At 34.8% G+C, this 15,114-nt stretch overlaps 1 protein-coding gene across 1 annotated transcript in view; it reads left to right on the forward strand.

The window, feature by feature from the left end:
- The window catches only part of LOC118186194 (PDZ and LIM domain protein 3-like), an 83,080-nt gene that overhangs the window by 47,546 nt on the left and 20,420 nt on the right, over nucleotides 1-15,114 (forward strand). The window contains exon 3 of the mRNA XM_035356264.2: nucleotides 6,324-6,537. Within this exon, the coding sequence (XP_035212155.1) occupies nucleotides 6,324-6,537 (214 nt within the window). The remainder of the gene's footprint in view (nucleotides 1-6,323; nucleotides 6,538-15,114) is intronic.

Raw genomic sequence — 15,114 nt, forward strand, 5'->3', positions numbered from 1 at the left:
GAATCAAGAGACTTGAAAAATGAGCAAAAATGAAACGATTACACCACGAAGGCATGCTAAGAAGCCGGGGGAAAATACCTTATACACTCCCCCTTTTAAAGGGCGACTGGGGATTAGGGGACCCAATCGTAGTTCGGGCGCCGCTGTACAGACATTAGTTATTTAAAGGCAGGAGAGAAGAAAAATAAACAATGCCTTCGCCGAAAATCGAACCACGGACCTCTGGAATACGTGCCCAACTTGCAGACCACTACACCACGAAGGAACGCCAAGAAGGCGGAAGAAATACCTTATAGTGTTTCCAGAATTCCTTTATCCAATAACACAATTATGTTGAATTCGGCCACGTCTATCTGGCCTTTAAATTTATTTAAATTAAATTTTATTTAAACTAAATGAAACAGATGCACGCACTTAGTACTCATAATTCACCAGCACATCTGGCTAAGTAAATTAACAAAAAATAAAAATGTTAAATGCACGTTAAATTAAGATGGTTAACTACTGGTTCTTTAGCGTAATTAAACGCTAAATCGGCTGCACACAGGAAAGCCGAGCCTAGAAATGCCAGTGTAAATTGAAAAGTGTCTAACACTGACTAGAGAGCTGAATTCAAACACGCAGCATAAACTCGGAACTAACTCCGCTACTACTCTTTTTCGAATTCTTAAAACGCATCTTAAATACTGCTTCTGAAACACGTTTAGATTAACATACTACGTCATTTAAAATTTACATTCCGGCAGGAAACTGAAATCAGGAAGAAAAGGAAAATAAAACTAAAAATAACTGGTTAGAATAAAATAAAGTCCTTGCATTCTTACGGTCCGGTGAAGATTTTTATGCTCTTAGTTTATCTGCATGCAATAGTTGTAGAATTATCAACAGTTCAAAAGTGAAAGCGTCGCTAGGCCTAACTTGGCAGCTATTTGTTAATATTTGAAACTCTTAGTAGTCTAGTGAATAAAGTCGATTTGTGCACCAATTTAAGTATCATTTTGAGTAATGGAACCAGAAGTTTACTTTAAATTCATGCGTACCGAAAATTCTACCTTTGTGCCCGTTGGTCAAACTGCTTGTTTTCCAGTAGAAACTTCAGTTTTAATTACAGAAATTATTTTTAATTGCTTTGGTGTTTTAGGTTTTTCTATAATTTACAATTTTAATGAAGATATTTTGAGTTTTTAGCATACCGCGAAGTGAAAACTGAATTGATTGAATGAGAAACATATCTATATTGAAATTCGACGAAATATTTTTAAATAAAGTACAGCAAAAAAATGTGTGTAATTTAACAGGTCGTCAGGGAAGTCATGTGACGACCACATCAGATTTTTTCTCATATAGGTCATTGACTGAAATGTATAAAATAAACTTTTACAAAAAAATTAAAGTTATTGAAATGGATAAAAATGGCTCTGATACGTACAAAACAAGCCTACATATTTATTGCTTAACTTTATACGTAAATAAATATGTTTACAGAGCGTACAGGATTTGATTTTGATTTTTATAAGAACACGTATGCGTACAAGCACCTGAAATTATTTCTGTATTTAACCTATCATGAATTTTTATATTTTCTTTGTTATTTTTAATTGCGTCATTTATAAACTAAAATCCTTATGTTCAATATCAATATATATGTAAATAATTTTTATGCTGTATAATTTTATTACCCTCCCCCATTAAGGATTGACTTCGAGCATAAAGTGGGTGGTCTTACATGTAAATGCGAGTTTAATTCTGACCCCATCCTCATGACATTACATTGAAGAAAAACTGTACTTACGTATTTACGTAACCAACCTTGATGCTATTTGGTGATTTTTTCAGTTATTTAAAACTTAACTGATTAACTGCTTTACTGCATTTTCTATTTTAATACATGCAGTATGCAAATGCATCGCCACTTATTATGGGTCACAAAGTATTCTTTCGAAAGAAATGCAATTCAAATAAATAAAATAAAATTCTCTAAGTATATTAATAAATATACTTAAAGCAAACTGTTCGAATGAATAAATGGAAATTTTAAAAATATGTAATTTTACCATGCAACTCAATTAAAAATGAAATTATGAAAAGAAAAATAATATGTAAAAATAGCAACTGTGATTAAAACGTATAGCATAAAGACGAATATTTGCAGAAAAGGAAAAATGACGCCATTTTTCCGCTCGTGTAGAATGAAAGGGAAAGTGAAATACTAGTATAGTAGATTACCATAAACTGAGAAGTTCGCCAAGTGCATTATTCTTGGCACAAAGTAAAAAAAGAGCACTAAGCTAAATTCACGATTTTTTTCCATAAGTTTCTCGCAGAAATCTGGTATTTAGGCATAATTTGATAGCAGAATCGAATGACAGAAAAAAAATGGTACGCCATTTCAAAGAAGTTGGATTTTGTGCCCAAATACCTATGTTAGAACAATGTTTATATCCTAAAAATTCATCAATCAGCCCAGTAGAACAAAGATAAGATTTTTTGTTTGACTCGCTGTCTTTTTTTTGTTTGTTTCCCTCGCTGTCTCCCCCCCCCACTTTTTTTTTTTTTTTTTTTTTTTTTGACTCGCTGTTCCTGTCAGTATCATTACGGCACCGACATGTGTATGAAAATGATTACGTATTTGCTATCAGTCCTATTTGTATTATTTGATCCTATATTTTTCAATCTGAGTTAAGAAATTCGAAAAATCATTTTTATTTTCTTATTTTTGAACAATCTTAAATCAATAATAGTACATGTTTTTAACCGAATTTTTTGGGCACTTTTAATGTAAACATATGTAACATTCTTTTATTTACTTATCTTTTATTATATAATTTGCTGAATTCAACAAATATACTCTTAAAGATATGATCTTTCTTTAATTCTCAGAAGTGAAAGTTGGATTAAGTTTTCGAAGTAAGGGTCTATTTGTTCGCCTTTGGCTTGCTGCCATTACTCAATGAATCACCTTCACTTGAATTTTCTGGATTCTGTTTAGATTCCCCTTTCTGATTTTAAAATAGGTCATTCAAAGAAAAAAGTCTTCGTTGTCTAAAATCGAGTTCTTTGTCAACGCAAAACGTTTCATTGCGTCTAAAATTCTTTATTTAGATCGCCTGAGCTTTTCTTGCGACTGCGAAAAATTTAAATTTTATGTAAATTTTTAATTTATGTTAAAGGAAATGCTGCCAATATAATTATTTTTTCTTTTATGTAGCAATTAAAAACAAAATACTTCAATGATATATAAATTTTTGGCCTCATTTTCCATTCTTCTTACTTTTAACTTTTATAGCTTGTAGTGGCAGTGTTCCTTTCACAGAAACAATGCATCAATGAAAATAATGACATAGTGATGAAAAGAATGTGCTGACTTCCACTGTACTTGGTTCACTTTGAGATAAATTCCGAACAAAGATGGGGGCGGTATAAAAATTGCAAAATTTAATATAGTTCTTCACTTCTGAATTCCTTCATTGCAAAGCAACAAGAGCAGAAAATTCAGTTTAAATTTCAATAATTCTTCGCTTTAAATATCGCAAGCTAAATGACGTTCCCAACACTTTAATTAAATAGTTTATGGAACCCCAAAAATAGCTATTTGATGTTGCAGTTGTACTATAAATGACCTCAGTTTATCAATTAATACTGACGCAACTTGTATTACTGCAAACTTTACAAAAATTCCCTGTTTGCCTCCTTGTACGAAGTAAAGGAAGTATCTTTTTAAGTTGTGACACATTTTAACTGATCTGTCACACCATCAGTTCAGACACATTTTAACTGCTTCCATTGCAAATTGTTAACGTTTTCTCAACTTCATTAAAAATACTTCGCCTGTAGTTGTTCTATTTGCACTATTCATAAGCTAATTCTTCAGTCATTGCAAACTGAACAGTAACCCCTCGAATAAACAATAGCAATTGGGCAGTTTGTTAAGTCTTTTCTTAGTACAATGTCGACTTTAAAAATATAGAAGTCTTCTAGTAAATATAGAAGTCTTCTAGTCTTGTGAAACAAAACAAAAGTCAGAAGAAGGGTGTATATAAGACGCTTTTATTTGAATACACAGGACTAACAATGATCCAACTTGGATTTACGCAAGCCAAATTAACCTGCTTAACTTATATACGTAATGTTGAACTAAATCAGATGCAATAAATTAGCCTAATAGCTCACAGGATAAAGTAACACGCAGAAAAGGCTCTGGTTTGTAGAAAACTGGCGAGACAAGCTTTATGGCAAGAAGTAATCAACGCTACAGAATCAAATCACTAATAAGTCACGGTACAACGTGCCCTCGAGTAGGCAGAACACGCTCTAAAATTAAAATTAACTAAAAATTAACTATTAGTTAAAATAAATAGATAACTCACTCCTGAACTCACTCCAGACAGATTGGAAGATAAAGTGAAAAAATCTGATGTGTACACCACATGTCCTTGTACTTAATATTAAATTATACGCATTTTTTCTTGCATTTTATTTAAACTTATTAAATTGAATTAAACCTACTTCGCCGACAGCGCATAAACCACAATAGAATAAATGCATTCTTTAAAATTCACTTTGTTTACCATAGCGACACTCTGCCGCTAGGTTCACTTAACATATTATATTTCATTCATATTATAACTCAGAATGCACAAAATGTATATCATTTAAAGATTTTTCTAATCGTTGCCACATGTTCTATTCAAATACTATAATAAAGCTAGAATTATGTATAAAAGAAATTAAGCAAACAAAACAAAAAAAGAAACAGTTTTTCACAGACGATTGAGTATTTCTTATTCAATTAATTCAGTTCTCACTTCGCGAGAAGGCAAAAATACATAAAAACTCAAAATATCTATATTAAAAATTACGAAGTAAATCGCAAACGCTTATTTCCTCGAAAAAATTCCAGAAAGAATTAAGCATGATTTAATTGGCAATAATAAATGAATGCGTTATCTTTGTTGTTCCGAAGCTAAGTTTCTCTAGATTGGCAACAAATCCACTAGTCTCCTGTTTCAAATGTAAACATTAATGACCGCCATTAAAAACAGGCTTAGCGGCAATTAAACAACTTTAAAATTGCTGATAATTCTAAAAATATTGCACACAGATTTACTAAAGGCATAAAATCCTTAACCGGAAGATAAAAACAACATAATTCAATCATTTTTAAAGCAAAAAATGTACAATTTACAAACATATAAGAGTAAAGAAACTGAGATCATTGAACCGTGTTAATAGAATGGATACATCTATAAATATATTTATATACGTTTGGTGCGGCCGATTGCAACCAAAACACGAGGTGCACATCTACATGATATAGCAGTCCTATATACAAAATTTCCACGTTCTGAGGCTACTCGTTTTTGAGTTATGCGAGATACGTACGTACGCACGCACGTACGTACATACGTTCGTACAGACGCCACGAAAAATTCTCTTCAGAATTAATTTTAAAGCAGTTTTATACTTTTTTGAAGGAAGAGAGTATTTTATTCTGTCCTTACGTACAGATATCACGCAAAAACTTCGTTAAGTTGCATTCGATAGCGGTCAAAATGGATATTTTCGTTGAAATATGCTGCCTGAAACTTTTCGCGATTACAATACTTCCTTTTTACTTCGTACAAGGAAGTAGAAACTGTGTGTGCCGCAAATGAAAGCAGTTGGTGCAATGATAAAAGTAAATGGATCAGCCCGTTTCCTGAATGACAAAAATTATAATTCAGTATTTGATACTTCAAAAAACCGTAGAAAATTAATCACAGAAGTTTGTCTTTATCAGTCCAACCCCTGCAGACTGGAGTGGGTATATTAAAATTGTTAAAAGAACTGAAATTGTAAGAAAACAGCTTCAAAAACCTTAAATTGTTAAAAATTAAAAATTAAAAGAATTTTTTGTCAGGCAGATTAAACCGAAACTGCAAACTAATCCTTCAATACACATGTAAACGAGCACACGAAATACCTGCCACAATAAATATAAGATACTTGTACAATAAACATAGAAAAAGGGGGTAAAAGTTAGTTCTTGAAACTGCTAATTACAGTTTATGTGATTGTGAAGAGAGCAATTATTGTTTTGCAAATGAAAGTTTTAAGAAATATAAATTAATTTCATAAAATAAGCAGTATTTCGAGCATAAATTAAAAACAGAAGAAAAATATAAAAGAAAAAAAAATCTGGTGTTCCGAAGCAACTGAGAGTAGTTAATCTTAACGTGTGCTTTGCAGTAAGATCAGAATATAAACTTAACTCAGTTTTAATAAGTGATAGCAAGTTGGTTTTTCAATGAATAAAAGCTTATACGAATTTTCTTTCCTTGTAGAAGCGCTACTAATTCTTCTCCAGTTGCATCAACTCCTAGTACACCAGTTGGCACTCCTCTGCGCCCTCTTCTCACACTCTCCGATGGCAATCAAAACATCTTCAAGCCCCTGCCCACCACTAATTTTGGAACGCAGCGCCAAAGACGGTCATCCACTGAGTCATTTACTAGTACAACCAGCAGCGACACAGAGAAAGATCTAATAGTTAATCAAGTAAGTATACAACGATGTGTTAGTATTCTTACGACTGAAATTATTAAGCTTGTAAATAAGTATGCTAATTGGGATCTCAGTAAGCCGCAAAATTACTATACTAACCGAAGTTTAAGATGATGTGATAAGGTCACATAAAAGAAGAAGAGACTGAAGATTAATATGGACAAGGATGTCTCGTGAGAATAAGCTGAAAATTATTATTTTTTAACTTACAAACACGTTTTCAATAGTTGTTAAAATAGTCTTTATTAAAATAATTAAATCTTTGGCAATGTTAAAAACGCAAGCTCGAGAGCCACGAATTGCTCTCGCACGTAAAATGTATAGAATTTGATTTTTTGAAATAGATAGGTTTTTCTCTGCAGAATTGTATGTAGCCATTTTTTTTTTTTTTCGTTCAATAAAATTTTATGCTGTGTTTTGTTTTGAACCTCATGTCACAACCCAGGGTTAGCATAGCGGTTTCGGCCACTACACCACAGCAGGAAATATTAAAAGTTGGTGGCAGCTTTTAGGGATTGTTCCTGAGAGTAAATTTAGGAACGGACTTTTTCGCCTGTGAACTTGAGTTTTATATAAACAGTCAAGACTTTCTTCTCTTCAAGAACGATCTAATTTTGCGTGCAAGGACAGTTCGCGTGGTGAAGCCTCTTCAGTGACAAGTGACAGTGTGTCAGAAGGGAACGCCGGAGGAAGCGTGATCTAGTGCCGCAAAATAGTGAAATTTCCCGGAAGAATATCCAAGTAGTGCCAGGAGAGTCAATCGAAGGCGTCTTCAAAGTTGGTGAGTACCATTTTTGTGATTTTGGAGAGGATATGCCAGTTATTCGAGACTAGGCTTATTTTGGATATAGAGCAGGAAAAGGTTGCCTCTTAATTAGCATTTTTTATATCGCTTTGTTTGTAGGCATAGGTATTATCATTAAGTGTTGTAAGGCAATTTGTGCTCAGAATTGTTAGGGAATTATTCAGTTTTGGAGAGATAGACCTGTTGTTGTTGTTTTTGTGTTATTGTATCCCGGGTAGGTTATTTTTCTTTAATTTTCCATAATGGGTGAGTTTATGAGGAAATTTACTAAAGCTCTGCTATTGGAGTTAGCGGAGGAGTTTGAAACAAATGTGTCTCAGGCAAATAGAGTAAGAGAAATTAGGTAGGCTATTCTAAATGCCGAAGACTATGAAGAAGAAGCTGCGAAAGAATACGCGGCGAGAATTTGGGCTGCGGTTGAGCAGAGAAAAGCAGAAGAAATAGCCGAACAAGAGAGAGCAGAACGGGAACGTGAACAAGAGAGAGCAGAACGGGAACGGGAGCGGGAGCGAGTTTTTGAATTGGAAAGGTTAAAACTGATGAATGTGGTTCAGACTAATAGCCTAGCTTCCACGGTTTCGAAAGTTGAATAATCTAGAGAAAAAAAGGTTAATTTGAAAGATCTAGTACCGCGTTTTGAACCGAGTAATATAGATATTTCATTATTCTTTATGCTATTTGAGAAACAAGCTCAAAAAGAGAACGTTAATGAGATTGATTCTGTCTTACAATTAATTCCTTTATTACCTTACGATGTAGCCCAGTTAATAGTGAAAGAACCAGCGGATAAAGGGGATGATTATCAGCATGTTAAGAAATTACTCATGCAAAGATTCAAGCTTAGTTCTTGGGCACTAAAAACAAAATTTGAAGAACATTCTAGAAAAAATGGAATGTTATGGGTGCATTTAGTGTATGAATTGAGAGTGTATTTAGAGAATTGGTTGGATTCAGTAGAAGTTCAAGATTTTGAAAGTCTTAAGGAACTTATGCTCACTGAGCAAATTAAGCGGAGAGTCCCTCTAGAAATAAGAGAGCACTACTTAGACAATTGGGAAGAATTTAAAACAGCTTCCATTTTATCAGAGAAATGCGATAAGTATGAGGCTTTGCGAAGAGAAACGAGGAAGTTAGAACAGAGAGCGGGGTTAAAGAAACCATTTGAGAAAGATAGAGAGCGGTATGTAAATTCTAACTGTAGTTATAATCAGAAAAGTAGTGGTCATCAAAGAATTAAATCAGAGCAGCATAGAAAAGTGGAGGCTCCTAAAAAAAGCAAGTTTTCAATGAAGCAGGTTTCCAGAAACAGCGGAAAATAAGGTGTTACCAATGTGGAAAGGACGGACATATCCGACCTAACTGTCCATCGCTGAAAAAGAATAAGGCTAATCTGGTGAATAATCTAGGAACGGAGAGTTTAGGAAAATGTTTTGAGCCGTATTTCAAGAAAGCAGTAATTAATGGGATAGAGAGAGAATATCTGAGAGATACTGGAGCTGGTATAGATCTGTGTAATAGTACTTGGATTAATACTAGTGACTTATTAGGGGAAACTGTATGGGTGAAACAGCCTTTGGACACAGAATGTAAATGTTTACCTTTGGCGAAAGTCACCATTGAAGGTGATTTTGGTGTGGTCACCACAAAGGCAGCTATTACTCCGGTAGAGTTAGATAAAGAGTACTATTTGTTAGGGAATAAAACTGCACAGTTGATTGAGGAAATTAGGGAACGACCGGTTCTCTTGAATGCTGTGGAGACTCGTAGTCAGGCGCATGCGCGCAGGAGTTTAGAGAGAGCGAGTGCAAAAGACTTAGATTCCAGATCGGAAGAAAAGAAAGAGATAGAAAGTGAAAGGGCCATCAATAATGAGCATTCAGAAGAAAGGAAGTTAACCAGTAATACGGAGGAGGACATTAAAATTCCAGACATCAGTTTAGAGGAAAGGGCTATCCTTGCGGATGTTCTGCCAGCAGAATTCTCGGAAGCACAAGCAACAGAAACTCATGATAATGTTCAACACCAAACAAAATTTATTATATCGCATACTGAAGGAACACAAGATCTGCAGAATTCGATATTCGAAAAAACCCACTTCTATCAAGACGTTTTCTTCTGAGAAAGTGCTTCCAAATAACCTTGCTGTAAAAATGATGTTCAATTATAATGCTGAATCAAATGCATATGCTATATGGCGTGCAATGTATAAGGAGACATTACCAGCCATTGGTGAGTTTTCTTTGGATGAACTGACAAATCATAAAGTCCGGAAAAAGAAATTGGGACCTCATTCAAATATAGTTGTAAATAGACTAGAAGAGAAACACGCTAATGTGACAATCAAAATCGTAAAAAACAACCTTATATTTAGCGTAGGTATAATGAAACACTCAATCGATTTCGAGGGCAGCTAAAGGTCCCTCCTCATCAGGAGAAAGAAATACATAGAAAGAAGAAAATAGGAATCACAGAAACACGTGGTGCTTATCAGCACTGCACGTGGTTATAACTAGATTTTTAATCAGAGTTGCACTGGCCGCCTGCTTTTACTGAGCCAGGCTGTCTGATCAAGCATAAAGAAATATTAGCGAAGTTAAAATAGGGAGCGAGGGGCAAATGCACATTACGCTCAAAATCTGAACTTCAAATAATGGAAAGCAACCACTGAACGGATTTTTATACCCTCTGGTAGTACCAAGTGCGAGGAGGTAACGCCATCTATCGGCAAAAATAATTGAATTAAGACAGTAGAATTTTAAAGGCATTAGGAAGGACTGGATAAAATTCACCCTTCGATTCTAAAAGATTGCGTTTCTGTCTTGAATTCTTGGGGAATTTATAGTATATCATGTCAGTGTGGTTTAAGATATATTGGCCAAACAAAAAGAGCGTTGAAGTTTCGTATCAAGGAACATGAATCTTATGTCAAAAAAGGGGAAATTAACAAGTCTTCAATAGCGTATCATAGCTGGACTTTTAACCATAATTTTGATTTTGGGTCTGCAAAAATCATGCAAAAGGCTTCTTCCATAGGCGAATTGGATTTTCTTGAGGCTTTTCACATTCACAAAGATTTAGAAAGTTTAGTTAATGATTTGAAGTCCAATCCAGTCCTTCCTAATGCCTTTAAAATTCTACTGTCTTAATTCAATTATTTTTGCCGATAGATGGCGTTACCTCCTCGCACTTGGTACTACCAGAGGGTATAAAAATCCGTTCAGTGGTTGCTTTCCATTATTTGAAGTTCAGATTTTGAGCGTAATGTGCATTTGCCCCTCGCTCCCTATTTTAACTTCGCTAATATTTCTTTATGCTTGATCAGACAGCCTGGCTCAGTAAAAGCAGGCGGCCAGTGCAACTCTGATTAAAAATCTAGTTATAACCACGTGCAGTGCTGATAAGCACCACGTGTTTCTGTGATTCCTATTTTCTTCTTTCTATGTATTTCTTTCTCCTGATGAGGAGGGACCTTTAGCTGCCCTCGAAATCGATTGAGTGTTTCATTATACCTACGCTAAATATAAGGTTGTTTTTTACGATTTTGATAGTTGTAAATGTTGAAGAGTGTCCTATCTCAGTGATTGATTATTCGAGATCAGATCTATGGACAGCAGGAACTTTAGCATATGAAGTATATGGAGGAGCCAGTCCTTTTTGTTCTGTAAACTGTTGTTTGAAAAATGATTTTTGTAGCGTTTTGGAATTATATTTTTGTAGATTTAAATTTGTTTGCATAGTGTGTTTCATTTTCAAAATGGTTAGAATCAAATGTTTAAGTATTAGCATTTTGTAAACTGAAAAGGTACTTTGTGTAGATTCAAAATTGTTTGCATTGTGTGTTTCATTTTCAAAAAAAAATTGTTAGAATTAAATGTTTTGTCTTAAGTATTAACATTGTATAAAATTTGAGGAATATGCTTTGTATAAGGATGACATTAGGAGTAGTTTAAATTATTTTTGTTGTATTTTTGCATATATGTTAGCTAAAAATAAGTGCAGGGTAATGTAACTGGCTTCTCTATTATCACTTAAATGGTTACCACTTGTGTTTTGAAAGCAGTGAAATGTATTTAGAATTTTTCCTTGCATAGTCAAGAAAAATTTCTTTATGAGGGGAGGAATTGTGATAAGGTCACATAAAAGAAGAAGAGACTGAAGATTAATATGGACAAGGATGTCTCGTGAGAATAAGCTGAAAATTATTATTTTTTAACTTACAAACACGTTTTCAATAGTTGTAAAATAGTCTTTATTAAAATAATTAAATCTTTGGCAATGTTAAAAACGCAAGCTCGAGAGCCACGAATTGCTCTCGCACGTAAAATGTATAGAATTTGATTTTTTGAAATAGATAGGTTTTTCTCTGCAGAATTGTATGTAGCTATTTTTTTTTTTTTTTTTTCGTTCAATAAAATTTTATGCTGTGTTTTGTTTTGAACCTGATGTCACAACCCAGGGTTAGCATAGCGGTTTCGGCCACTACACCACAGTGATTTTTTTCTCTTTTTAAAATGGACGTCTGAAAAATCTTATTTATTTTATGTAGCACATATTGTATCTACCAATTTTAAATAAGGACAGGGGAAAGGGAAGGGGACACCAGGTATTCGCCATGGTCAAAGCAGGTATTGTCCCCCCACCATTACCTATCTTGAGTTACCCCTCTGGAATCGAGTGAAACATGCTCGTACGTACGTGCAGGTCCGGCGCAGGCAACATTGCCTTGGTTCTTGCTCGTCCAATATCCTTGACGTTCGTTGGATCTTTAAGTAAAAATATATATAAAATACGTACGCGGTGCTCACAGGCGCGGTAATTTGAAGTATGATTCAAGGGTTTCGGATGCTTGTTACATATATTATACTTGAAACATTATTTTGGTTTTCTATACACAATTCATTGTGCTTTTATACATTTGACGTACAGCCGCCCAGACAGTATAGTGGTTAGGGAAGCCGTCTGCGATAACAAAAGGCGCGGGTTCGAATCCCGGAGAAGGCATGGTTGTAACTGTCTGTCCCTTCATAGGAGGCAAAGGTTGCCCACCTAATAAATAAAGTGGTATAATAAAGTGATACCTCCATAATAAAGTGGCCACCACTTCTGGCCTTAGTAGTGGCCAAGCCGAAGTCGGCTGAGAGCCCGCCAATGGTTTAAAAAAAATGACATACATGGAATATATTCATTGCAGAGTACATAATACATAGAACAATGCATTACATAGTACAGTTCCAGTTGCCGCTATCGCCGAGTCTAGCTTGCTAAGTAATGCAAGCTGCATACTGGCTATCGTAATATAGGTGCTTCAAGGAGCGATGTAAGTAAAAAATGTTTGAGTGGATCCAAAGAACCGGATGAACGTTGCTGACTCTTTGTCACGTGAATAATGTGAAAAACACATTTTACAGAATTAGACAGTACATAAAACATAAAATACATATTTTCTCCAGAAAATAGACCACTATTTACATAATATTTACAAGTATATGCCATGCTGAAATAGCAGAAAGTCGTACAAAAATTAGGAAAAAGACTTAAAATGCTCGCACAATATGGAGTTGTAATAACAATTTTAAATCTTATGTAGGAAAATTTTGGTTTTCATTTAATATGAAAGCTACGAAAGGGCGCAACTGCCGATCTTCTTGCAGAATGTCATAGCTGCAGAGATTGAAATTATTCATAATGTTGCAATCTTATGCGTCCTGATAGAATTGCTTATTAATTTTTCGTAAGAACTTCGCTAGGGGTTCTACTTTGAGGTCATCATGAAGGCACTTACTCCTTACAAAATAGTGGGCATCTATGATGATACTCAAGGTATCTGTTCTGCACCACTTGTAATTTATTAAATTCCTGGTCAGTAATTGTCGTTTACTAAGACCGGTGAAGCGTAGGTCATTATTGGCCTAATAACAGAAAGATAAATTAGTCTCCTCTTATCCAAATCTAGTGAAGATTATTTTATGATGATGGGATAAAGATATTTAATGATATTTAGAGCCCTGTCTCGTACGTTACTAACGTGCTCAATCCATATGAGGCGATCGTTAAACAATATTCCAAGATATTTTGCTTAAAAGACGACAGAAACAGGTTCATTGAAAAACGCATGTCCTTTTTTGAGCGGAACTTTCCTTTTTTGTTTCCGAATGATCAGAAGTTGTGATTTGGACGCGTTGCTTTGAACTTTCTACTGTGCATTCCATTTATCAATGTGGAGAATGAAGTTTTTAAGTTTGCCGACAGCATTATTCACATTTGCGGATTTCACCACTAAGGTCGTGTCATCCGCATAGCAGGGTAAAATAGAATTATTTTGATGAATTTGCGGTAAATCCGCGACATAAAATAGATACAAAATTGTTCCTATAGCCGAGCCCCGTGGAATATCACTTAAAATAAATTTTTCGAAGAAGTTTGCACCGTTAACACAAACACTGAGTGTTCTGTTAGTGATAAAAGTGTGAGGTTTACCACTGTGTGTTTTCAGTCAAAAGTGAGTAACCTTAAGAGTTAGTTAGCGAATAATAGCATAAGTTCGTGTGACAAGAAACAACAAGATGGAAGGGTAACTAACCCTTTATTATTCCAATAAGATTTAACAAAACTCCGTCTTGGAGTGTATAATAAAAGCCGACACTTGGGCTTGAACTTAAGAGACTAAAAAATAAACTAAAACTAAGATTAACTAAAGAGATAAAGCCGAAGCTATGAAGATTCTAATCGAGTTGGCCCCTTAACTCTATTTGACTACGAAGCTTATCAAGGGCCTGAATACGGCTGAGCGTAATAACAGCTTTCAGAGAGAGTAGCCAAAAGGCAGACGCGCGTAAATCAGAAACTCTGATTCTCTTTAACTCATCAAGTAGACTTCGCGGTTAAAATATCGCTCCTCCTCATTAAGTATTCAGAATCATTCAAAAACTACGTTCTGGCCGGAAGTAGTAAGTTGAAATTAAGAATTTGACAGGAAAGGAACTTAAAATTTAACTGTTAATAAAATTAACATAATCCTTACAAATAATCCTTGTAATCCTTACAAACGAGTGAATCGTAAGAAGTAGTTCTCTGTCAAAACGACATGAGATGAGTTTAGAAATCAGCCCCTCAGGCCAGACACGGTCGAAAGCTTCATTACATAGTACACTTTTATGTCCTAGCTTTCATAATTGTTGCATTAATAGAAGAGCGGTGTATACTTGTAGTAACTTTCTGTGGTTGTGAAACCATACACTAGGCATTTAATACAGTATTTAATATGGACAATGTGAACCTTGCAAATAATGTCTTCTAAATGTCTTCCTTCTGCTTGGTTCGAAGCGATGTAAGATTTCCAGAATTCGTTTCGACAAGTCTTATGAAACAGCAGGTATTTGACTGCTTGAAGGCAGTTTTCAATTCGTCAATCGGCCTTGATGGTACGCAAATTCTTTCCTTCAAGTAACCCTAGAGGAACTAGTGGGAAGCTGTTAAATTTGGGAAGCGAAATAGCCAAGTCAAACCAGCAAAGCGAAAGATCAAATCGTTTAGAAATGTCCGTCTGAGTACAGCCATATTTTTGCTTGCGATTGCGCTGTCCTGTTTGAACCAAATTGTATCCACCATTTTCCCCACAATTCTGGCGATCTTTGCTATTCCTTCGCAATGCCATTGGAAAGTCTAATTACACAAACTGTTTGAATGAAGGCTTGCTTAGCTGTAATCCCTAGTTGTTTCGGGTAGAGGTTCGTGGCTTGTAATTGAGTGATTTCTAGTTCTTCATA

The sequence above is a fragment of the Stegodyphus dumicola genome, chromosome 6 (genome assembly GCF_044657685.1).
Source record: "Stegodyphus dumicola isolate Sdum_Otavi_A_Nest chromosome 6, ASM4465768v1".
In the NCBI taxonomy this organism is placed as follows: domain Eukaryota; kingdom Metazoa; phylum Arthropoda; class Arachnida; order Araneae; family Eresidae; genus Stegodyphus; species Stegodyphus dumicola.